The sequence below is a fragment of the Numida meleagris genome, chromosome 11 (assembly GCF_002078875.1).
Source record: "Numida meleagris isolate 19003 breed g44 Domestic line chromosome 11, NumMel1.0, whole genome shotgun sequence".
Lineage (NCBI taxonomy): Eukaryota > Metazoa > Chordata > Aves > Galliformes > Numididae > Numida > Numida meleagris.
In genome coordinates, this window is record NC_034419.1 from 17,681,802 (window position 1) to 17,707,937 (window position 26,136).

General features: G+C 39.4%; 1 protein-coding gene across 1 annotated transcript in view; it reads left to right on the forward strand.

Moving 5' to 3' along the window:
* The window catches only part of LOC110404978 (contactin-6-like), an 80,007-nt gene extending 63,217 nt beyond the window's left edge, over positions 1-16,790 (forward strand). Inside the window, exons 11-21 of the mRNA XM_021409793.1 lie at positions 380-555; positions 896-1,013; positions 1,521-1,679; positions 1,772-1,921; positions 5,748-5,818; positions 8,266-8,500; positions 9,051-9,166; positions 10,126-10,312; positions 13,795-13,907; positions 14,640-14,808; positions 15,452-16,790. Of these exons, the coding sequence (XP_021265468.1) occupies positions 380-555; positions 896-1,013; positions 1,521-1,679; positions 1,772-1,921; positions 5,748-5,818; positions 8,266-8,500; positions 9,051-9,166; positions 10,126-10,312; positions 13,795-13,907; positions 14,640-14,808; positions 15,452-15,552 (1,595 nt within the window). The 3' untranslated portion in view covers positions 15,553-16,790. The remainder of the gene's footprint in view (positions 1-379; positions 556-895; positions 1,014-1,520; positions 1,680-1,771; positions 1,922-5,747; positions 5,819-8,265; positions 8,501-9,050; positions 9,167-10,125; positions 10,313-13,794; positions 13,908-14,639; positions 14,809-15,451) is intronic.

The following is a 26,136-nucleotide window of genomic DNA, read 5'->3' on the forward strand; positions in this document are numbered from 1 at the left end:
CCTATAAGGAGGGGTTTTCAAACCTGAAGAACTGTGGGTTTATTTCTAACAGTCTCAATAATTAATTCTGCACATTTTAAGCTGAAATCATATCTATCGACGATGGGATTTACAAAGTAACATATGACTAATTTAGCGTGTTGCCTCTGACATCTGCTCACTCTCAGAGCACACAGAGTGCTCGTAGCAGTACTGCAGAAGTGATAGGCTACACATGGGTAAGACTGTTCTGAAGTCATCACCATATTAGAGATAATCATCTTTATTATGGAACATCTGGGCCAATTTTACATCATTTTCACAAATGGTACATAGCTTATTCAAGATCTACTATTTTTATAAGCATTTTAATAAAAAGGAAATTGTTTTGTTTCCACAGAAAGGACTGTAATTACTGTTCCACCTTCTAACATGGATGTAACAGTTGGAGAAAGCATAGTCCTTCCATGCCAGGTTTCTCACGACCCCTCCATTGCTGTGGCATTCACGTGGTCATTCAATGGCAATCAAATTGACTTTAAAAGAGGAATACATCATTTTGAGAGAATTGGAGGAGTAAGTTTTTAAAACTCTTTAGTGCTTAATGAATCTATTTGCCACAGTCATTACACCACACAAGCATTTTTCATAACTCTTCCATCACTATTAATATGCGTGGCAAATCTCTGTTTCTTTACAAGGACTGCAGCCATTTATTTTTCTTTCTTAAATTTCATAAAGGCGCTTGAGTTATTTGTGAAGCCATAATAAAAATGTCCACATGAGAAAAACTGATGATAGCTATGAATATTTTAATTTAAAAGCTGAATTTTTTATTAATATTGAGTAATTTGTAAAAGTGTCCAGTATGAAAAGCACGTTGTGAGTGATTAGTTTACTTTCTTTGTATCTCCAGGAATCTGTTGGAGATTTGATGATAAGAAATATTCAACTTCATCATTCTGGGAAATACGTGTGCATGGTGCAAACAACTTTAGACAGTCAATCTACAGCAGTAGATATAATTGTAAGAGGTATGTTTATTAAATGTAGACACATATCTTTTGGATGAATTAATATTTCTTAGCATCAGCTGCTGTTTAAAAAGTCCTGGGATCCTAGTCTAAGATTTTGGTAACTCAGTGGGAGACCTGTGCAATTGTGCCTTGGCCTTTTTTGGAGGTACCCAGCAGAGCAGGGTATAGGGAAGTGCTCCTCTTTCAAAAGAGTGGAACCACCTGCTCCTTGCTGGGCATCTCTGAGTCATGGTATAGGCTGGCAAAAATAAAGAGACCAGGCCTCTTTCCACTCTTTGGAGATAAAAAGAAAGATCACTTTCTATGATCAACTAAGTGATAAGATTGAAATTTTAGCTAATCCTTTTAGTGTCAGCAGCAAAAGAAATTCTTTGATGGGAGCAAATCCTGTAGCCACTAGCAGAAATCACACGTCTGTATAAGGCACTGTCTTGCACTCATGATTAACCTCAGTTATCATCTTCTCTTTTAAATACATTTATCTTAAAATATTTTTCGCATTAGGTCCCCCAGGTCCACCAGAAGATGTTAAAGTTGAACAAATTTCTAGCACTACTGCTGTGTTATCCTGGAAATCTGGAATAGATAACAATAGTCCAGTCCAGATCTACAGCATTCAGACAAGGACTCCTTTCTCAGTTGGATGGCAGGCAGTTTCAACAGGTGAGTGATTTGGGAGTTGCCTTGTATTTTGTGCACATACCATTAATTAATCCAAAAATGTTTTTTCACTGACATGTTTATTTTAATTTTAGTTCCTGAAGTCCTCAATGGTAAGACTCACAAAGCAACAGTGGTTGACCTAAACCCTTGGGTTGAGTATGAGTTCCGCGTGGTTGCCAGCAACAGCGTTGGAACTGGGGAGCCAAGCCGGCCATCAGCTCTACTGAAAACCAAAGCAGCAGGTAAGTCCCTGGTTTCTTCCAGGTTTTTCCACACAGGTACCTTGCCAGTTTGCTGATGTTAGAGAAAATGATAAAGCCCGCTCTCTGGCATACCCTAGCACGAGCACAAAAAGCCTTTGCTGCTTAGGGTGTTTGATATCTGAACATCAGTGGGGACAGGATATTGGCTTTAACTGGAGGAAATAAATTACAACATCCAAAGCCCAGCGAGGCTAATAGCTTCTACTGACTCCAGGACAGGATCTTTCCTATCAGTCTGTCTAACCTTTACACATTCATCTTCCGGGACTTGGAACCTCATGGGAAGAAGGCTCATTCTTGGATGACCAACACTGTCAGTCCTTTAACCTTCTCTGTTTGGTACAATTTATTTGAAGCCCAAACCTTTGCTTTGTTTTATGCTTCTCTCAGCCCCCTGCGTATCAGCTCTCTCCCACCCATAAAACCAGCACTTATAGGATGGAGAGCAGTGAAATAGAAGCAGCTTTTACAATCCTCTTTCTCCTCTCTTTTTACCTCATTTGCCATGCACTGAAGCTTGGTGAGCTGCATTTCAGGACTGAACTCAAAAATAATATTGTAGATTATATAGTAGAAAAATGCAAGAGCTGATCCAAAAGTAATGCCTCCTATTTTATTATGTTGCTCAGTGACTTCAGAGGCAGATGTTGGTGGGATGGCAGCAGAGGTTGAACCATCCCACCAGTATTTCATTACATGTTGTTGCCATGTGGCAGATGGCAGCAGAGGGGCAGTCTGACAGAATGGTGTGTATGAAGCAAAGGTCTATGTGATGCAGAAAAGATGGCACTCATTGACATTCATTAACGCTTGCTGAACATTTATGGAGACCAAACAGTGGATGTGACCACAGTAAAGGGTAGGTGGGTGTGTTTCAGCAGCGGTGACAGTGACAGTGGTCACCTCTGCTGGTGCAGATTTTGACGAGCACATGCAAGGTTTTGTTCATCACAAGCAAAAAATGCATAGCCAGTGGCAGTGATTGTGTTGAAAAATAGTGATTTTTAGCTGAGATGTTGCTCTATCAAATAGTGTGCTTGTGCTCTTTGTGGCCGTTATAGTTTACACAAAAAGAAATAGAAGGCATTTCTTTCGGAGCAACTTAAGCACATGTAGCCTTGGAAAGGCAGCTCCACTTGTTTCTCAGAATACCCACCACATTATTTGTCTACGTGCCATATTTTTCCCAAGGCAGAATTACTTCAAAATGTATTAAATCAGTTGATTTAAATTTAATAGGAGAGGGCTTTTTTTTTTTCTTTTTCCTGTCGTCGAAGTAAAAGATTCTTCTGAGTCTTGGTGCCAGAAAAAACTATTTGAACATTAGAACACCAATTTTGATAGATTTTGTCTGCTTGCCAGGTGCAGAGGGAGAAATCAAATGAGGCTCATTAGCAGTCAGGACCACCTGGCCAGTGTGGCAGTGCAGCAGGTTGCAGGCTGCTCACCAGCACAGAGCTGCAGAGCCCCCAGCCTGCAGTGGGGACTGATCCTGTGCTCAGGTGGAGGGGGGACGTGTGCCCGAGTGGCACAAACCCTTCTTCCCACAGGAGAAACCCTGGGAAGCTTTCACATGGCAGGAATAAGGGCAATGTGGAAACGGAAGGCCAAAGAAAAGCTGCAGACAGGAAGAGGCCGCGTTTTCTAAATTTCCCCACAGAGCATCACAGATATATGCTCTCCAACCCACGATTGATCATGGAGTCAAAATTAGTCTTGAGAGGGTCTTTCTCACTGATGCTGCCTTGGGGCTTTGTGAAGTGTGATGTTCCAAAGCACCTATGCAATCAGTAACAGCTCTCATCAGTTTTATTGGGAGGATTCACAAGGCTGGGGCTATAGAAAGAGAAAGAAACAATAAAATTACTATTGTTTATCATGGCAGTAGCATAAGGAGCATTATTTCCTTACAGTTTAGTGCAAGCTGAAGCTCAGCAAAAGGAACAGAAAGACTCACGTCAGGTTTCTGTTATTAACCCCTTCACTGCTGTCCATCGCCCTGCCTCAAAGCAGCACTGTGTGGTGGAAGGAGTAACACTTTTCTTCCGTTTTTTATCAGAATAGGAAGCTGCATGCAGCACCACAGTGTGGAGAGCAAAAGACCAGCAGTGAAGGGCGAATTTCAACTTTGCTGTTACAGTGGCTATTTTGCCAGCTAAAATCTAAGCATTAGTAGATTTGTGGGTGCAAATGAGCCACTGTTCATTCCATTAGGATGGAGCAGAGAATTAATTGAGGCTCTTTTGGTGCACTCAACTGTAATTTTTCATCTGTTTCTCAACTGTGGCCCAGCTGAGGCTCTGCTGAGCAGCAGTACCAATTTTTTTCCCATGCAAATGTAGTAAGTACTGAACACATTTAACACGTGAACTGATTGAGTCTAAGCTGTTTCATGGAGCAGTGAAGTAGCAGTCTTGAATGTCCATTTTGTTATTTTTTTCCTTTAATGTTCTTCTCAGTCTTAGGTTATTTACCTCTGATGCGCACAAAGACATGGAAAGTGAGTGACAAAGCAGAATACCTGCGTTAAACTCCCCCAAAAACTTAGTCCTTGCACTCACTTTTCTGACTGCATAACAGAATTACCTTAAAATCTCTACATTTCTAGAGATAATTAAGTCAGGTAAAGATTTAGATGTGGGTTTCAGCCAAGAAGTGACAGCCAGTTCACATACCTTTCTGGGAACGTGAAGAGCTGTTCCTTTATTGCTCCTCCTGCAGCTGTGCTTAGCACCAGGAGGAAGACACAGGGAAGAGTGGGCAGTCATGGCAACACTTGCCACAACTGCTGAAGAAGTTTTGGCCCTATCTCAACACCAGTTTTAGGCAGTGGAAGCTGACTGAAGGTAAGAACAAGCTTGAAACTTCAGGAAATAGTAGCAAAGGTTTGGAGGTGGCAAACAATATAAATGCCCTCTTGTAGGGGGTTTTTGCCTTGATAAGTTGTGGAGCTGTCCTTTTTTTCTTATACTCCTCCAGCAGTAGAAAAACAGCATGACATCATCCTTGCAAGCAAATTTATTGCAAATTATACAATAGGAACAAAACTGCTCTGTCTAAATTCCATCCATCACATCACAATTCAGTGTCCAAAAAGCAGAAATGTTTTTTGGCGGATGAGGTGAGCATGTGTACTGAAATATGGAGTGAGAGGCAAGAAATACTGATATTTTCCTCACCTCTCCACCAGGAGCCATTAGAGAAACGAGAAGTCCCTTCAGCCTGCAACAGCAGCACACTATTTGACCTCAGCCATGGACCTATGCAGCCACACACCTGGAGCACCACTGGGGAAATCAGGCTCAAATCAATGCACATTGGGTCTCTCGCAACCCTGGCAGAAAGAGAAAAGCAAATTACGAGTTTTGAATTTCCAAAGGAAAGCATGCAGCCAATTAAAAAAAATTAATATATTGCTCCAACAACATGTTTACTGAACAAATGCGTAATTAGTAAATCAGTAGTGTTGCAGCTACAGTCTGAATGGAACAGCATTTTGCCAATTAGTTGATGAGGCATAATAATGTCAGATACTTGATGCTACTAGCTTCTTTAATTAATTTTTTGAACCAGGGTACTCATGTATCAAATACATCTGTGGTTCAGCCTTAGAAACCTGAAAATGTGCAAACATGATTTCAGTTCCCTTAAAATGCACCGTTATAGAACGCAGCCCTTGTTGCACGTGTTGCACAGCAGAGTAGTGCTGCATGTGAGAGGAGCTGGGAGGAAAGCTTTATTTTTGCAGTAGAGGAGACCCCCAGCAGCAGTGGTCGCTGCAGCCCCCGTGTCCTTTGTCCTCCAGTTCCCACAGTGGCACCGACGAACGTCAGCGGAGGAGGAGGGAGCCGCTCTGAGCTGGTCATCACATGGGAGGTAATTGGTAACTCAATTAACCTAAGCTGTCTGATGGGGGAAAGTCTACGGGCGCAATCACAGCCCTGCTGAAATCCAGAGCCTTTCAGCTTTTGGCTTGGGCTGAGCCTGGGATTCATCCTGCATCTGGAGAAGAAACAGTCTGTAAGACACACAGCAAGTTTTCTGTGTTACAGTGAACCATTTATAAAAATAAACAGCTTAAGAGGCATGTTATAAAGATGTTTAGAAGTCTGTATAACCCTCTTATCTCCATTGTACAGGAGGTGCTTAACACACTAATCTGCTCGGCCATTTTCTGCATTAACGTTTTTCATACTTTTGTTTACATGTTTTTCATTCTGGAACACTGTGCTGACAAGGCATATCCTATTATGTGGTAAAGGAGATGAACCCTTTAATTCTCCAGCACTTCAGCAAGAGGAGAGAATATACAATTTCAGAACCGTTAGCACCATCCTACACGTTGCAGTGAGGGAGCGCAGGTCATTTTGGAGAGCAGGAAGAAAGAAGTAGCCCTCCTTCTCCAGCCTCCCATTGGCATGATGAAGGCAGGCAGCCTCATGCCCTGTGAACAAACTGGCCAACAACCAATGTCCAACCTCTGTGTTTTTCATTGCTTTAAAGTTGTACGTCTCGAGCTCCACATGGTCTTCAATTAATTCTCAGTTGGGGCCACAGCTTCAAAACTGCCATGCTCCTTTCAGAAGTCATGGAAAATGTTTATTCATTAAAAAAAATGCTCTTTTCCTTGACTTCATTATTTTTCAAAAGAAATAGTCAAGCTTGTGCCCATAGTTTGAAGAAAAGGAAAAGGAACTAATTAAAACTAAAAGTGATGTTGTTCATCAGCTGTGTTGTCCTGCATGCTGATATCTTTGCCATTTAAGCAATGTGAGAGGAAGTGACAGGAAAACAAAAATGAAATCAAAAATCCCCACAAGATAAATAACAGTGCCGTGCTTTCCCCTTTCCATTCTCCAAACAGAGTGAAACTTCGCTTTTACTGAACTGAGTTTTCCCCCATGTGCATCTTTCACTGTTTTGTTTCATTTTCTCTTCTACCGATCTATTCTTTAGGAGCAGAACATGAAAGCTGAAAAACAACCTGAGAGATCTCAATCAAATTATCCTGTCGGACTCCATGGCGTGTCCTGAAAAATAGTCACAAGAAATACTAATTAATAAGCGAACAACACTGCATACGACTCTCTGGCTTTCTGTGATGAACACGCTAAACATTCTGATTAAATCTGAGGTCACGGAAGCCTCAAAAACAAACTAAATGCTCTAGAAAGTAGCTTGAACTCTTATCAGTCCCCATGGCGCCCTCAGCCCTCACGTTTAACTCTCTTGGGTCTGGATAAGAAGGGGGCAGATTGATGAATTAATGTCTGTAAAACACTTAAGGGATGACAACATTTGTTATATATGTCAGATCAAGGTTATAATCCGACAGTCTTACAATTACATTGAAAGTAATTTATGAAGAAATAAATAAATGCAGTGCTCTGAAATCGACTGATGTTTCCCCAGTTTTTCCCTCCCACCTTCTCCCAACAGTAGCACTCCTGGTGGAGGAGCTTGGAGCCAGGACCCACTGCAGGGGCAGCAGTTCTGCCCTTTGTCTTTCTCTTTTTGTACCATTTTTCATGGCTGTTTTCCTGTGCACCTTGCTTTGATGAAAGCATCCAAAATAAATGAAATTTTGCTGGCAAAACTTCCTTCCTCCATGTACTGCTGTTCTTTTCTTGTTTTACAAATGTTCTCCTGCTTTGAAAAGCCAGCATAGAAGTACTTTTTTTTTCCCCAAGAAAATAGAAATGTTCATTCTGGATACAGTGTTGATGTAATTGAGTGTTCGGTATGAGTCATTAATACATATCTTGACATGAGATTTTATTAATAGAAACATTAATTTTGTCATGTTGACTTGCAATAACATTTCTGTTCTAAACAAACTTAAATAAGAAAACGTTTGTGCACTCCAAACTCTCCCTTGTTCTAAAAAAAGTATGTGCTCTACACATGCACAAGCAATTATACAGCTGACATGCACCTCTGTATATACATTTGCTCCTTTCCCATCTCTTTCCTTCTTTTAATATCATTTCTTTAAAATTAACATTCCTACGCCTCTTGGGGGAAAGATTTCAGCTATAAACTGTGCTGAGTGAATTGCTTTTAATTTTGAAAACTTCATGCCTGAAAGAGAATAACTTTAATGGAGCTGATCAGATCTTTTGTTTCTAAATTGATTGCCTCAATAGATTTATTATTTTGATTTTTATTTCAATATTACATTGACTGATGGAGCAAACATTATTATCTTCTCTAAGGCACAGTCAACTGAATCAATACTCCTAAAATATTCTGAGAAAATGAAGATTCAATTAAAACAGTGTATACTTGCAAATGCTTATTGACTGACTGCCCTGTCACTACAGCCAGTGCCAGAAGAACTACAAAATGGAGAAGGTTTTGGCTATATCATTATGTTTCGTCCTCTTGGCTCAACAACATGGACAAAAGCAGCCGTGGCTCCTGTAGAAGCAAGCAAATACGTTTATAGGAATGAAAGCATTACACCTCTGTCTCCTTTCGAAGTGAAAGTTGGCGTCTACAACAATGAAGGAGAAGGGGCCCTGAGCTCCATATCCATCGTCTACTCTGGAGAAGATGGTAAAGCGTGTTACTCTTATTAGTTGTGGTTGTGTAGACACTATAGGTCCCAGGTATGATCATCCAGAACTCTATAGGGGTAGTAAAAAAATCTGCTCAAAGCTGCTCATTGCAGATTCTCAAGAGACACGGGATAGAGGATGGGAAATTGGAGTGAACAAAGGCAAGGGCAGAATTTCAGTGTTACTTTCAGTAGATGGCATGTTTCAACACACGTATCTCAGGAGCTCCCACTGAGCGGGATGAAGAAAAAGAGGAGACATTCAAAACATTTTGTCTGTCAGAGAGCCCGGACCACTCAGTACAGATGATCTCCTCTAAAAATCTGTCCCAGATTACAGGTTATGACCAATTTTGAAAAATTACAGTTTTGCTAGTGTTCCACAATAAATGGGCAGCAAAACTAAAGTTTCACACCGGGTTTCCCAATCCTCTTCCTGCTGCTTCCACCAAAAATCTTGTCTTTTTCTTGAATCTCTCTAACTTTCTGATGCAACACCCTTTTGATACTATAAACACTCCACTTGCTGCCTTTTCTCTCATGATCCAGAGCCACAGATAGCACCAGCAGGGACTTTGGCACTGAGCATCTCAGCGGCAGAGGTGGAGGTCTCGTGGCAGCCCGTTGCATGGAACAGGCACACGGGCAGGGTGCTGGGCTATGAGGTGAGGTAGCTGCTGCTGCTGCTGCTGCTGTTGTTGTTGTTGGGGTGGGAGGAGGTTGGGGCTGGAATTGGGCACCTTTCAGGCATCTCTTCCCCAGCCACATTGGTATTCTGGTTCTTCTTCCCTTGGTGCCAAGTCAGCAGATAATGCAGCTCTTCACCTGACTCTCATTAACAGCATTTCACCTGAGATAATCACAAGCATTTACAGACCAGGACTGCAGTTCTCACCCAGCCTTTTTGTAATGTAAATTAAAACCTCAAGATTAATCATTTGTGATGGCCACTATAGAAGGTCTTGTGCTTGTTCTTGATTCCACAAAACAAGGTTGATCCTCCCTCCTCTTACACAGCTTTAGCACTGCCTGAGCATGATGGGGGCAGCTGATATTTAGCAGGCATGCACGTGAGCTACATCATTCCTTACAGAAGAAAATGCACATTATTACCAACCAAAGCTGCTGCTACAGCACATTTGAAAGACTTTGAGCTTCTCACTCCTCTTCATAGCGTGAGCAGCAATACACAAACCTTCAAAATCAAATATTCATTAAAAAACAAAGAAGGTCTAAATAGCTGTCACAGAATAAAAATTAGACTGGATACAAAATAATTAAAATCCGCTTAGATGATGGAGATAAGTGTTTCTTTGTATCTTTTAAAGATTTTTTCAAATGTGTTCAAACCTTGAAACCAAAAAGCTTTTAAAATATCTCATGTTATCAAAGTTTTCCTTTTGGACTTCTATAAAGATTTCATTTGCTTTCTTGACTTGTATTCTGTCTCTGAAATTTTATTTCTCCTCTATAAATATTCATGCTTGGTTTTATTTCCTGCTAGTTTGGAATATGAAAAATCCAGTATTCCTCGAAATCTTCGCTGGCAGCATGTCTGCTTGCCAGCCAGATCTGTAATTGATTTAAAACAACGAACTGCCTTTTCTTTGTTTTGGCTTTTCAGGTTTTATATTGGACTGATGATCCCAAGGAAAGCACAGCTGGTAAAGTTAGAGTCAATGGGAACGTAACAGCCAAAAATATCACAGGACTAAAAGCTAACACCGTGTATTTTGCAACAGTTCGGGCTTACAACACAGCAGGGACAGGGCCCTCCAGCACCCCGGTAAATGTCACCACTAAAAAGTCACGTGAGTATTCAATTTTGTACAACAAATGTTGCAGACTCCCAGGTGGGATAGTGACATTTCAGCTTACCATGACCCAGCTCTGCTAAATGTTGCAATATCGGGGAAAATGGGATCCCAAATTTCTTCATAAAATTAAGTAATGAAGTCTGTGACTGAGAAACTTCTCTGTCTCTTCTTTGTTTCCTAATTTTGTGGTCAACGTTGAGTTTACTCAGATTCTGGTATGCAAGATGTTAATGTAGTATTTAGGTTGGCGTTCAGTTCTGTCTCAGTGGAAGCTAAAATTCCCAGTGATTGAAATCAGACCTGAGAAGGTTATTTCTTTTACTCTGTTATGTGTATGTGCTAAGGTAATTCTCTGCACTCACAAAACTAGGTGACAACGGGTGTTTGTGTTCCTACAGCATGGGAACAATTAGGAAGGATCTTCTTTTCAATTGCAACAGTGTGCCACTTGCTTTCAGGAGATTTCAAAAGAGATTCAAAGTCAATTAAGGAAAGATATTCCAAACGTCAAACTCTAGATTTGAGTATGGGGTTATTGCTTTAATTTTTTATTTTTTTATTTTTTTATTTTTTAAGAAAACTGTTAAATGCTCCAGATTTTTCTGGGGACCTCTAAATTGTGCCATACAGAGGGGAAAGTATGTGACACATTCACTTAAATACTATTTAATCAGTAATTGCTTAAATTCCCTGCAATTTTAGAAGCAAAAACATATGCTTTTCTACTTGTGAGAATAAAAGCTACGTGAAACATAGGCTTTCATGGGGCCATCCTCTGAGATAATACAGGAGTGCTGTTCTACAAGATAGAACCTGTAAAGGAAATGCTCACTAGCAGCAAAATAGCTATAAAACAGAAAATCTTGCTAATCTGCTATGTACCCACATGCCCCATCTTTTTCTACTTTCAGTGGACTACATTTTCCCAATTTATCAACGCTTTTTCACAGAAAAGGAATCTTTTCCCCTGTCTCTCCTCATTTGTCCTCTTATCCATGTATTACTCTAGGTTATTACTTTAAAGTGCTAGACAGGAACTAACTTCTTAAGTGAGTTCATGATAAAAGTTACAATTTAATGTAGATAGCATAAGCCAAAATAAAGCCAGAGAAAAGATTTTGAAAAATTTCAAGGAAGACTCTTCTCACAGACAATATAAAATGGACTCATCTCTGGAAATGATTCTCTATATTTGTATGTATATTTGTAGGAAAGAAAAGATAAAGACACATCAGTCAAGAGGCAGAACATAAAGGGAACAAATTTGATTTTGATTTACATTGATTTCATCTTCTGTCAAACTCAGGATGGTGCTAATGGTTCATTTAAAAATTAAAGTCAAAACAACCTATTTAATACTTAAAAACATATTAAAATTTTAAGCTCTCATTTCTGAAAGACGCAGGCATTTTCAATATGAGAAGAGATAGTACATCAAGAGAATATAAACGATATACATCTACAGCGGTAGCTTTGGCTTCAAGCAAATAGCTCTGTCTTCACACTCATTGCCAAGGATTCCTAGTGTTCTCTGCATGGCATTAATGTATAGACTAAGCAAAACTTAAAACTACCATGCCAAATAGGTGCAATTCTGATTGAAACATACTTATCTAAGATCAGTGTATTGTCTTAAGTTGATATTCCTGGTGTAAGTTTGCTGCTTAGGAAAGTAGAAATGATGTCCTTCTTCCTGAGCATACTGCTCCACTAGCAGGTATTATGAGGCTCAGCTATTCTGCTTCTTTTATTTATATGTCATCATGGTTTTAAGGGATTTCACTGCTTTTTCTTTACTAATGCGTATTTCAACAGATGTAGATATTAGAAATACTTTGCAAGTATAAACTTCAACTCAAAATAACCTACAAGGGTTTCCTAAAACATGTGGAATTTCATTAACTTGATAAGCTTATACTTAAGACTATCACATGTTCTTGATAAAGTTGGTAAGAAGTTAGTTGTGGAAAGGCTTGGTCATCTTAAATCTAAGGAACTGTTCCCAGTGTTCTTGTTTATGGGTATCACTGTGGGTTTGGGAAAGGGCTATCCATTACTGTCTCTTCTGTAGATGTAGGTCCCTGACTGTAGATGAAAACCAGATAATTTAGCTTAGGAAGTCACCCAGTGGTGGTTTTTCCAACCCAAAGTTTGGGAATTTAGATGCTTTTAAGTACTATGTTAAAAGATTTTGGATAAGATGAAGTTCACTCATATTTGAGGGTTTTTAAGTTTTCGAAGCACCCAGTCAATTAAAAATTTGACATCCTTTACATCTTGTGGATGTTTTGTGTCTGAATTCCTTATCTAAAACATTTGCTGGAAAGCAGCACAGAAGTTTCAAACAAAATTTAAGAAAATTTGTGGTTTTATGCATGTGAATGTATTTAAATGCATTCAAAAAGAAAATGAATCTTTATCCAGTACAGACTTACAGCTCATGGAAGGACATCTGCTTAGATTCACCAGGGTCGCCCAGTAACACCTCCTTTCCCTGACAGTGGGGTGCATTAAACTTCTCCACAGTCAAGAAGCAGATAGATACGTAACAACAGACGCAATTAATTCATTCTTTCTGTGTGGGCAAGAAAAAGATGATGGAGTATTACCAAGTCTACAGTACCTTCTAAGTTATGTGTGCTATCCATCAATATGTAGGAACTGTAGGGAGTAAAGAAGAATCCCAGAAATTTAACATTTTGAAGTCAGGCCTGGGACCCTAACAACCCAGATGCCCTTTCTCCAGATCTCTCCTCTCTTTTCTCAATTATTTTCAAATCCTTACTTCCTCTAACACCCCTGGCACTCTCCTCCCAGGCAGGATTTGGGGAACACACCATGGAGATGGAGATGATGTAAATCTGAGACAGTCAATTCAAAGGCACAGTTTCAACTTCACATGTTCACACAGGATTCAGTTTCTGTCACTCGTAGGCAAATTTTCAAAGTCCTGGCACTTAGGCATAAAAAACCTTTGAAAATCTACCCTCAGCCTATTATACTGAGAATTTATAAAATCCTGCAATGTTTCATGATGGATCACATGGAGACTTTAATGTGTAACTCTTTGTAGCCTATTCTCATGGCTGAGGAAAATCGAGCCTTTTGTATTCTGCTCCTAGTTTTAACTTTTTTTCTGACATCCATGCAGCAAAACATTCTGTAGTCCATTAAAAGATAGATAGGAACAACATAATACTTAAATAAAATCTATCAAATGTAACTTGAACTGTCAGGCACTGTCAGGCTTTGCCTAATTTCCAAAATGAACTCTCACAGTAAGTGGTTCTGTGCTATGAATAGATCTTTATTCTGACTAATAAGAGAGCAATGATGGTCTGGAAAATATTTTTCACTCTTTTAGACCTGAATCACCCATGCATTTGCTACTTTCATGTCAGCGTCTCATTCAATTACACTATGCAAATTAATATAAAGTTGTATCTTGTGATTATCATAATCTTTTTTTTTTTAAGCGCCCAGTCAACCTCCAGCAAATATCGCATGGAAACTGACAAATTCCAAAATCTGCTTGAATTGGGAACACGTGAAAACGATGGAGAATGAATCAGAGGTGCTAGGCTACAAAGTAAGTCATTGCTTTATCTCATTAATCATACACGTTGTTTATAATAGAGGCGAAAAAAGTGAGTTGTTGAAATGTGACTATTCATTACCCATAAAAAGGTGAATTTTCTGGAGTCACTGGGATGGTTGGCTGACATTTATACAAAGTGTGGAAGAATGTCTCATTTGGAGTTGGACGTCTTTATTCCAGCGCAAGAGTTTTGTGTTCCCATTGCTGGACTGCTCTTGTTCCTTTTCCCTTATAATTTTACTTGGTTAAGGCTCTTGCATTCAAATCTTTGTTGGAAGGAGTTTCACAGGCCTGTAAGAAACAGAGAACAGTCTCTTAAGAATTAAAGAGACATAAAACATGTTTAAAAGTCCTCACTCTCTGACAATTCTTAAACGTAGTTTGAAAATAGAATGGAAGATATCCACATAAAGATCAATGTGGGTGAGGTAGAAAACGTTTCTATAAATCTGCTTTTTAAGGACAGGAAAATTTAGAGTTTGTTTGCAGTGTCTCTGACCCCCAAAGACTGCTCCTCACCTCGTCCCAGAGATAAATTAGCGAAGAGACCTATGTGCAGGTAGGCAGGGTCCATCACATTTAATTGCAGAAGCATCCTTCCTAAGTGGAAACTCAGATGCTACTGTCCAAACTTCTGTCCTTGTGTTTCCCAGCTGTGAAAAGAACAATATAAAATCTGAAGTAATCGAGTAACCCCTATTCGCTAATCCTTTTTTTGTTTAGATTTTGTACAGACAAAACAGACACAGCAAAGCTCATATACTGGAGACAAACAACACTTCAGCTGAACTTCTGGTGCCATTTGAAGAAGATTATCTCATAGAAATAAGAACCGTCAGTGATGGTGGGGATGGCAGCAGCAGCGAGGAAATTAGGATCCCAAAAATATCAAGTACGTGAGATTATTTTTCCTTTCTCTGAATATCATTGTGTAATAAGAAATCTGTGTGCCTCAAAGAAGTACAAAGGATTAACAGAATTCTTGCTACTCTTGGTGACCTCCCTCTCTCTTTGTACTACTGGGTGAATATAGATTAGTCTCTGGTTTTCTCATGTTCATTAGTGGATAAACTATTTCACAACACCTAGATGTGACCTTATCTGCAGTGCTTGTTGGAGATGTAAGCTTTCTTACTGAACTCAACTCTGCAGCTTTTGTATACACTGCAGATTTTAATCTGATCTGGTGCTGCTGCATACACTGGGGTAGAGCCCCTCAGCCACCCTACGCAGCTGGTGCAGGTGCCCAGGCTCTGCTCTCCTGCTCATCTTACTCCTCATGCAGAATGGAGCCGGGGTTCTAACTAACCAACCCGAACCCTCCCGAAAGCAGATATCTATGTGGGGCATGGGAAGGCCATTCAAAACTCTACTCCCTGGAATTGCTGCCACAACTTCACAGTGAATACACAGAAATAATCTTTTAGATATTTTATTTTGCTTTTTTTTTTTTTAAAGAGCATTGTTAGACTAGACTGCATGGAAAAATGTTTCTGGACAGAAATTGCCTTATTTTTATGCTTATATCTTCACAGGTTTAAGCTCTGGAGGAAGAAAACTGTCCCAAAGAGAACACTATATATTTACACCTGGGATCCTGCTCTTGAGTTATGTTCCTATATGCTCTTTCTCTTGATGACTGAAGCAATGGACTTTTAAAAGTGAACTACCTGTAGATTTTGACTTAATACTTTATCACAACCAAAATTTCCAGTAAAGAAAAATAGTGGGGATGGGGGAGGGAGACAGAGATTGTACGCATATAAGAAAATATAAATATTAATACTACATTAATTTTAAAAATATGAGCTTTGAAACTCGTAGATAAATGTATATGCATTAATTAGATAGAGTGGCACCAAATATAACTTGAGATTGTGAAGAGAGCGATCTCAAATTTTTTACTAATTCTTACTGAAACTCCAATTTAATGGTATGGCAAAAGTGGAAGATTCATGCCAGGAAGTAATTGAGACTTGAAATTGCTTGTGACATGGATATTAATTATCTCATGTTCTCCACTGTAACCTCTAAACAAAGCAAAAACCACCAAAAACATTTCAAACAAATAATAGTTAGTTGTTTACTTTTTGTATTACAGGAACCACCATAAAATGCATTTTATGAAGTGTATTTGTAAGGGAACTGTTAGTTTAGGGCTTGAACTGGTGATTGAGCACCTGGTGAAGGGGTGTGCCTGGCCCAGGGAGCACAGGCAAATTGTTTGCACCTGTGCTCCTCACTTAACCAGAAGGGGTGGAGGCCCCCTGGGCTCAGATAAGGGCTAGCCACTGAAAGGAGAGCATTTCTTGGACCTGGGCTTCTTCCTAAGGTGATGTGCTGCATAGACAGAGATCCCCTTCACCAGCTGGGTGAGTTTGGTTCTTCTTTCTGTATATGACTGTTGGCTTACCTGTGAATACATTGCCTTGTATTTCCAAGAACCTGTCAGAAGCAATTTTGCTTCTTTGTGAGCAGTACAATACTTTACTATTTTCTTCTGAAAAGGAGTTATATGGATCAACCCCAAACCATTGAATTTAACAGAGTTTCAGTGGCACCAGCAAGCCTTGAATCAGGATTGGACGAGGCAGTACCTTTTATAATTTGAGATATACACTTTAAAGGATTTTTTCATGCAAAGACTGTTTTGATCACCACCTTCTTTAAGGGGAGATTAAAATATATCTGACTTCTAGCATGTTTAGTTATCCTTCAGCTGGTATTGTTATTCTTCACTGTAGGTTGAAAGTGTAGATTCATCTTTGGGATGGGCGTAAAGGTAAATGAGAAGAACATTGATTTTCATCATCTTGAAATATAAATAAAGGCATCTAATTAAACCCTTCAATCTATTGAGTTATTAGAATGTCAAATTAAACACCAGAGTGAGCATGACTTTCAAGTCAATAGATAGAACTCAAAACATGAAGTCACACTGCTGTCAGCTTTAGCAGCGTCCTATAAAAGGTATTTGTTGGCTCACATCACTACTAGGGGACCTTTTCATCCTTCCCACTATATTCTGAAGTCTGTTTTCATTTCACTACTGTCAAATATGTGTTATCTCATCTTTGTAACCATTTGCAACAACAAATTAATCAAATTCTTTCCCTACCCCAATACTTCTGAAAAAAAGAAGGGCTCAAAGGGAGATGGCATTGTGCAAGCATACGAATGAGCAGAAGAATATGCTTTAACCTGTGCATGATAATCTTCCAAAAAGCATAGTAAAACATGTTTCACATCCACAAATATGGGAAGCTAAGTTGGAAGTAAGAGTCTAAATCATAGAAGAGCTTAAGCTGGAAGGGACCTTAAACATCACCCGCTTCCAATCCCTTGCCATGGGCTCGCTGCTCCCACAGCTCAGGCTGCCCAGGGACCCATCCACAGCCTTGGGCACCTCCAGAGATGGCATGACCACAGCTCTGAGCAGCGCTGCCATAGCCTCATAGCTCTGAGGGGAGAATTTCTTCCTAGCATTTAACCTAAATCTCCCCTCTTTTAGTTTAAAGCCATTCCCTCAAGGCCTATCACTATCAGACTACGTAAAGAGTTACTCTCCTCCTGTTTATATGCTCCCCTCACGCACAGAAAGGCCTCAATGAGGTCTCCCTGGAGCCTTCTCTTCTCCAAGCTAAACAAGCCCAATTCCCTCAGACTTTCTTCATAGATATTTTCCTTAAAATATGAAGTTGTGCAGGAAGTTACCAAAACTTTGATACCTGGGATTGCTGACATGCTGAGAGAACTCCACGTGCTCTGACATAAAACAAAGCCATAAATAATAAACATGTAGCAAGAGCAGGCATTATGAGATGATGTTCAGTTTTGATTTAATTACTCCAGAGGATGAAAAGGATATTAAATCCCTAGGACAAGCTATTTCACTAGGAATTGCTCTCCCTGTTAAACACTTGCTTTTTCTGTTGATGCTATCAAAGCCAGAAGAGTGTGTATTTCATGTTCTTGTGGCTTCAGAGACCAAAGAAATGACTGTGGAAACGTGGGCTTTTCTTTACTGTGGATAAGCAAATTTTACTCGCATCTGGAGATATTCAGTAATCCTCATACTGAATTCAACATAGCATTTCAAAAAGATGACCACTGCAGTGGAGCTCTGACAGAGCTTTTTGCATCGTTCCATCCCAGCAGCTCTCTCGCAGCAGCTTGTTGCTACCACTGCAGTTTGCATGCAGATTTTCTTTCATCCAATAAGCAATGGGTACTTTTTTGCAGTTAAACATAACTTAAACTCTTACATTTTATAACATAAACGTGATCCTTTCACTAAGTTTAAACAAAACAGTTATTTTCGTTCAAGCAAACAAATATTTTCTGCAGAGCACTTCTATACAACTGTATAGAAGGCCTGATAGATGATTAATTACAGGGAGGTTCTAAAAATATAATGCTGCTCTTAGAAGCCTGTCCTCTGAGATTTCTACAAAGATACTAATTGCAGGAGTTACTAGGAAGAGGTTTAACCCAGCTTTCAGTAGAAAAGAACAGTGTAGAATGAAGTGGGTATGGTATTAAAAAATCTTGTTAATACCCCAATGAAAAGTATTTTTCTTTGCTATGAAACTAAACAAGGAAACATTTTCTTAAGATTTCTTTTCATTTCTGTATGCATTACTGATTTTCCGTGCAAGGTGCTTTTCTCTCTGTAGAAGATGATTTTCAAATCAGGCTCTTTAATTTCCCCGTGTTTAACCTCATAATTTCTACATCTGTCTTGTTCTGTAATTTCCATGGGAGAATCCCCTTTTAAATTAAGGGAGAACCCTAAGAATTGGAAGATTGCTGACTTGAATGATTCTGTTCTCTTGCTGAGCTTCCTTGGAGCTGGAACAAAAGTGGATTACCAAGTAACTATTCTGACTAGTGACTTCCAGTTGAGGAATATGCACATACAATTACACAGGAAGGACCCTTGCAACATCAAGGCAATAATCAGTGTTGTTACAGCTTCTGTTTCCTACCTCTTCCATGTACCACCATACGGGCAGGGTCTATCATAGAACTCTGCTCCACCACTGTGGCCAAGTGCTCTCCTCTCTGCCTGCAGGAGTTGAGTGTTTGGCATCATAACCGCTAAAACCAAGCGAGATGTGCAACTCTAGCAAATAATCTTTTCATTCTTTCCCTTAGGAGATGTTTACTTCAGCAAACAGAACTTAAATTGATCTAATTTGCTATTTTGTTCTGCTGCTGTGCTTCCTAAAGTAGATTTACCTAGTGTTGAGAAACTCAAACAAGAGAAGAATTCCTTAAAACACAGCTTCTAAGCAGTCTTGAAGAGAATACTATTAAAAAATAATATGGCCCCCCTACTCTCCCTTAATAAATGAAGTTTGTTAAATTGTGGAGGCCCGTGTTCTCCTCTTCCCTATCCTTTTTTTTTTTTTTTTTGGTGTTTCACTAAAATGTCCAAATGAAGCTGGATTGGTCAATCTAGAGAACAGTGTGGAAAAGGCCAGGTAGTCAACTTGAGTGATTTCATCTTGTGTATTCATAGAATGTTATTAAAACATCTGGTGCTGAAATAAAAAGAGTTCGGTTGACTGGAAGAGGGGAGAAAAAAAAAAAGATGCAAACATAGTTTTGTCACTCATGGTTGTAGAAAACATTTGAAAAAAAAATATAAACTCCCTAAAATTATAAGTCAAAAGGAAAACAGCGGAGAAGAGAAAGGAAAGACAAAAACAATCCCACTTATTTGCCCCATACTGGGAACACTGGGCACGGTCCTCCCAGATTTCAGAGCACGGGATCAAATCCGAGACAAGACTCGGATTTCCAACAGCAGGAAGAGTAATATCTATTATATTTTGATGACATAAGCAAAGCAGCAAAAAACTAAAAACAGTCACAGTCGGAGATTTTCATTTTAAATTTAATACATCAACAAAATATTTCTCCCTGAAAAAAAAAAAAAGCAATTTTGAGTCTATCCAAATGTTTCAGTTGGTTCCAATTGCAATGTTTCATTGTGATTTAAGATCATTTAAACTTTCTTTAATGCCTTCCCCCTTCTTTATAGAGCAATTTCTGAATATGAATGCCAAGAAACTAAATAAAATAGCCCATGTGTGCTATTCTACCAACCCCTAAATCAGCATTACCCTGATGTGCAGAAACACCCTGTGTTTTTTGCAGGTCATTGGAATGCAGTGCTAGTGAGGACTTGACACAAAGCTCTAAATCACACTTATGTATAAATACATTGCAAAAGCAAAGAAAGATTTTATTAATATCTGAATGTACTGCAGTCACAGAGAATTTCCCACAACGATTTGCTGCGCAGAAGCAAGAATTAATCTGCTCAGAGAGGCTTTGGCATGCACAGGACTGCCTGGGCTGGTGGCTGGGGATGCTGATGCAGGTTTTATCTATTTAGTCTTCTAAGGGAGCTTGTGTCCAAGTGCTCTTTGTGTTTCCCTGGGCAAAAGCTATCAAAAATCTTGCCCTACAATGAGTATCCCTAATGGGATACCCTCCCTTCTGGTACCTACATGTCCAAGGTACCCTCCCATGCATCTCAGTGCTCTTGAATATCAGTGGCCTTGAAGCTTGCATTACTTCGTGTAGATACAGCTCCACTGTGGCCTTTGGGTGAATGTGATTTGAGGTATGATAGTATTTGTAGTGGACTATTGAAGTGTTGCTACAAGCGTGGTGAGATCTTCCAAGCGCGGACGGTATGGAAGTGCTGTCTGGCAGTCTTTGTGTTGTTTATCCTGAGGATTGGCTTTGTTGGGCTCAGGTTATACCTATGTGCTGTCTTCTGCCACTGAGTGGATTATTGGAGTGCTGCCACTTAGCAAAGTGTGGAAGAATGCTATCGCATTTATGCATTTGTACATATGCATTCAGAAATATCTCTCTACCTAAAAACATAGACAAAGTTGCGGAGACTTGGCGTATAATGCCCCGATCATCTTCAGAGTATGTATAAAGATGTGACATTTCTCTTGCTTTGACCATTATCTAATCCCAAAACTATGAGGTGTGTGGGGGGGGTGAAACAGTGCTATTAAAATAGCTTGTATAAAATCTTTCTTGGTTAAATTTACCATGTAGAAAAGGTCACTTGGACATTTTGACAGCATGGTCCAATAAAGGCCTCTAAATGGCTTCAATCATTCAGGCTTTTTAAGTGTGAACTTCTTTTTTTTTATCAGTTCACAGCACTTAGTACTTGAAAATATGTGTGCTGTAGCAATTAGGATGTCATATTAATAATGCTGCTATGTATTATTTCTTTGCTTAACCTATCCTACGTATGCCAGTATATTTCAGTGCTGGAAAATGTCTATAAATATTTCCTATCCTTAAAGAATGAATTGGAATAACTCTGAGACACAAAGAGATACCAAAAAAAAAAAAACCAAAACCCACCCTGGATTTCAGGAGGCACGTTCAAGGTTTTAAAGAGAAACAACGCAAATACTTCACGTGTCCCACTGCCCTCAGTAGATTTAAGATGTATGCAGTTTGAGTGGGTTTGGGATTTATTTGAGGGCCTTCTTACACCAGTACAATTTATCCGCAGAGATCAGCAGTTTACATCGTATTGATTAATGTGGTTATTGATTTATTCTGTGATTGTACCGGCCTGGTATACAAGGACTGCAAAGTGCTGTTTTCTAAGAGTGATTGACTCCATTCTTTATTGACTAAAATGAGCTGATAAAAATCATCCTCTGGCTGAGCTGGAACTACTTTTGTGTGTTCCTGCTCCTAGCAGTGAAAGCAGGAGACAGACCATGGCACAGAGTGGGGGAAAGAAGCTCCAGATTTGATTCCTACTGCATAACCATTGCTGATAAGGAGGGAAGTATCTGCTTTCCTACACCCTCTCCCATCCCAACATGCACACGCACAGCTTTCTGCTCCCTTACAGGGTAATAACATTTCTTCAGCGTTATTGGAAGTAAGGAGGTTTTTCTGATACCTCCAGAAAGAATGGTTCTGAATAAGTTTTTGCACCGTTCTCTTTCTCATTCTCGTTTGCAGTTGTAAGAAATCTCAGAGTTACCTACGAAGTGGAACATTTTAAATCTTATTTCATGTAATCTGTTCCGTATGAGATTTACAAGGCAACATTATTATACCTATTTATATATATGTGTATATGTGCATTATGTAGTGGAATCTGTAAAGTAAAATCATCGTAGCTCAAGAAATATCTTCTGTAGAGAATGTCTGTAAGCACCCACACTGTTCCAGTTGGAGATACTCTCTAATAGAGAGATCCTCCCAAGCTACTGAGTCACACAGGGCTTTTGAATTTCTTTCCTAAAGTCTAAATCCCCCCCAAATAATCCCTTTTTCTCCTGGTTAATATACAGACCTTTCTCCTCATATCTCAGCATCTAGTAGAGAAGTACTTTATTCTGTGCCTGTTGTGTTGATTGGCAAACAATGAAGTTTATTACATTAAGTCATGCATTTATGGAAGAAAGGGGTTTGGTTTTATGGAGTTAGAGTAGGTTTCAGTCTTCTTCTTGGAATAAATATATCACTCCTAAAGCACTGTGGGTACTGCCCGCTGGGACCTGGTGGTGGGGCTGCAGTGGGACACCAGCATTTCCCCTACGTACACAGGAGATGAGTGCACTCAGTAACAAGAAAATTAAAAATAAAAGCTGGTAACTAAGTGTGTGTATATCTATGCACATATAGATACAGATAGAAATGCATATATAAGGAGCAGAACATAGAGAGCTGTGTAATGAAAAGAGTAATACATTTTTCATTTTCCCTCTCTCCCTGAGAAGAAAAATCAAAAGACTGATTCTGCTGCAGCCAGGCAGTGTATAGCAGCAGACATTGGTATCCAGGGCCCATAATAATTTATCTAATTTAGCTATGGCACTACATTCATAAGTATGAGCTCCCAGTCATTTCTCTACATTAGGAGTGGTGTGTGCTTCTCCATTTTCCCCCCAGTCACCAGAAGATTTCTTCTATAAATATATCCCTCTATAAATACGTGGCTGGCTTTCCAGCTTATTAGTTGTTCCAAGGAAATAAAATGATAACACACCTTGTACTTTAAAACTTGTATATAAAACATCTCAATAAAACTACTCAAAGGCACCTGTGAAATGAAATTGTGGCCGTGGCTTACCATCTCCCCATCCTTACAACTTAGTTCTTTTTTTTTTTTTTTTCTCCTAAATTAAAGACATCAACTGAAATATGGTCACTTTGTGGCAGTTCACAACTTTAAATAAAATGAGCCTGCCAACAATTATTGATTCATAAGCACTCTGGTCTGTGCTGGTACGTATCTTGGCATTTAATAAAATTAAATGTCCCTGGTCAAATTATGCCATTGGTTTTTAATCAGTGTGATCTCCAGTGTTTACTAAGGCTTCCAGCATCACTCGTGGTGGCCTGGAGATGTGCACTTCTCTCAGCCCAGCAGGCAGTGGCAGGAAAACACCTGTCCTCCAAGGGAGGGAGATATCAGCACGGGAAGCACATCATCTACTGCTTTACCAGGGATACCTGATTTGTCTGATACTCCTTCTGAGGAAGAGCACTAAAACACCCGTGTATTTTCCAAGCAAAGTTTACACTGAAGCAATTTGCTGGTAACCAAATAACTGCAGGTTTACCGAGGCTCTCAGGTGGAATTGCTCTTAAAAAGCTGTCATAAACGTAGGTCTCAGTTGGGGATGTGCAGAAATGTTTTTAGCGCTTTCCGGCTTTCAAATTATTTTTTTCTAATTTAGAAAAAAAAACTAAATACTTCTTTGCTTTCTAGGAAATAATGTTTATTTTCAGACTTCAATACTGGCATAACATTTAGCATTTAGGTAATGCAAGGTTCAATAGATGTTTTAAACAAAAAAAAAAAAGAAAAAGAAAAAAAGAGTATTTCTTTGCCTGGGTGCTGAAGTACGTATGTGTTGTCCTTTTACAATTAGTAACACTTTTGTTCTGCTTTATTACTATGATACAACTCTTCCTGCAGGAGAAAGGCCCTGGCAAATCCTCCTAACCAGATTAGGGGAGGGCAGCCCCTCAGCATCCCTAGCAATGGGACAGATTTCTCTGCAAGCTCTCAAGTTAAAGATATTCATTGTTAATCCTGGGGAAGTTTTTTCCTGCTTTGCTATTTGCTTTGACTTTTGTTTAATGCCACAAGTACAGAGAGATTCAAGTCCTGTTTGTGAGGGCTTTCAGGTGACCTTAGAGCACGAGGGCAGCTCATGGTTGAGCTCTTTGTGGAGGATTGGGGCTGCCAACCCCATCTTCCCTGCCAGCTTTGCACAGGGGTCAGCATGCTCGGACACTTCTCTTGAATGTAATCAACATGCTTGTAATTAAACCATCAGCGCCATAGTCCAGGCATTACTCTAAAACGCAGTTGTTCATGAACTTGGCCTGATTCATGGACAGAGGGTTTTGTGGGTTGTTTCTGTTAGGGAGAAAGAACAATAGCTTTCTTTGGCAATGCCTTCTTAGGGAAATCAGCAATAAATAATAAGTAACAGTGCTCTTTGCTGATGCACAACAGGTCAGACACGGGCCACTACTTTTTCTCATGGCTCCATACGTATCTCCCATAGGTCTAAGCTGCTTCATTTCATTCTTGATCCTATTTTCAGTCCCATCTTCCATGCTTCTGTGCTGCTTCTTGGCTCTTCCCATCTCACTTCTGTACGTAGGCATACAAAAATACTCTCGTATACATACAAGTCTTCAACATATAATTGAAGAAGCAACTTCTTTGATGCAGGGCAGTACCAATGGCTCCTGAACAACTCCGTAGTTTCTTTGAATCACTGTGTTCCTGAGGCATCATTGTGGTTTCCTCGCTGATCACTTTTGCTTCCATTTTCTAATGACTGAAATAAGGCCTTTGCAACCTCTTCCACCTCCCCAGAATGAACGCTGGCCATCATATCCTGTGACTTTTCTAAGTTTTTACCTTGGTCTACTTCTTTGTTGTACAAATAAGACAGATGTCAGGATTCTACATTTGATGCATCCCCAAGAGAAAGAAGCACATTTAGGCTATAACAATATTGCAGACAGTGTTACTTGTTGTAGAGAAGACACCATGAGAGAACTCAAGTGCCAGCTAGAAAGCTTAGTGTAATTTTTTAAATAGTAATGGAATTTATTAATGAGAAACAGTTGGAATCCAGTGTAACTCTTCCAGTAGATACTGTCTTTATTTGTGTTTCACATCATTACTAATTTTGTATTCAGCATATCAGAACCATTTATTCAGATTTAGTCTGCAGCTGAATAAACCAGATTGCTTAGGAAAATAAACATCTCTATTACTTTTTATAGTGTTGAAATTAATTTACAGTTCCAGATTGTGATAACTAAAATTGAGAATTAAAACTATATTTGCTACCTGAGATTTCCCAGAGATTAGCATTCACGAGGCCATAAAAATATTAACTACTTTAAATAATGCTTGCAATATTTCTAGAGTTATAAAGCACCTTCCCTTAGCTCACTTTAATTTATTTAGCATCTATGTCTTTAAACCTTCCTTTTAGAATATTCACACACTACTGAAAGATTAGACTGAGATTATTGCATTAAGAGAAATGCTATTTACAATGATGCCGTGTAATACAATATGTATTTCCAGGGGCTTTGACAGGCATGGAAATAAAATTTTTAATGATATCTTTAAGGGCTCTCAGAACTGCTTTTGTGCTATTGGAAAAGCTGAGGTTGAACAGAATTTCTGAAGCAGAATGGCATCAAGTCAACAGCAGAGTAGGTAAAAAGAGAGAGGTGGGTGAATGAGGAGCAGTGAATGCGTTTGCTCAGAGCCAGTCTTCCTCCAGCAATGCCAGCAGATACTGTGAGATGTTTCTCTGTTAGTGTTCCATTCCCCTCTGAAAAATTCAATGCCTTCACTGTCAGTGGCATTAAAAAATCACAATTTCTACCCCAAAATGGGCAGTAATTTTAACGGCTGTGTATGTAGGCCTTTATCGTGTACCCAAGTCAAGGTTGGCCTTCAGCTCTGCTGAATGAACAGCTGAGTTCTTTATGCAACTGGTTGATGCAGAAAGCTGGAGCTTAAAGAAAACCATCAAATTTTACAAGAAAATTTGGGCACGGTACCATTGCAGGATTACGTTCTCAGCCAAGAACGTCTGTTCTGATATCTCCTTTGTAGAAAGAAGAAAATGAGATTTAATTTTAAATCCATAGATTCAACAAG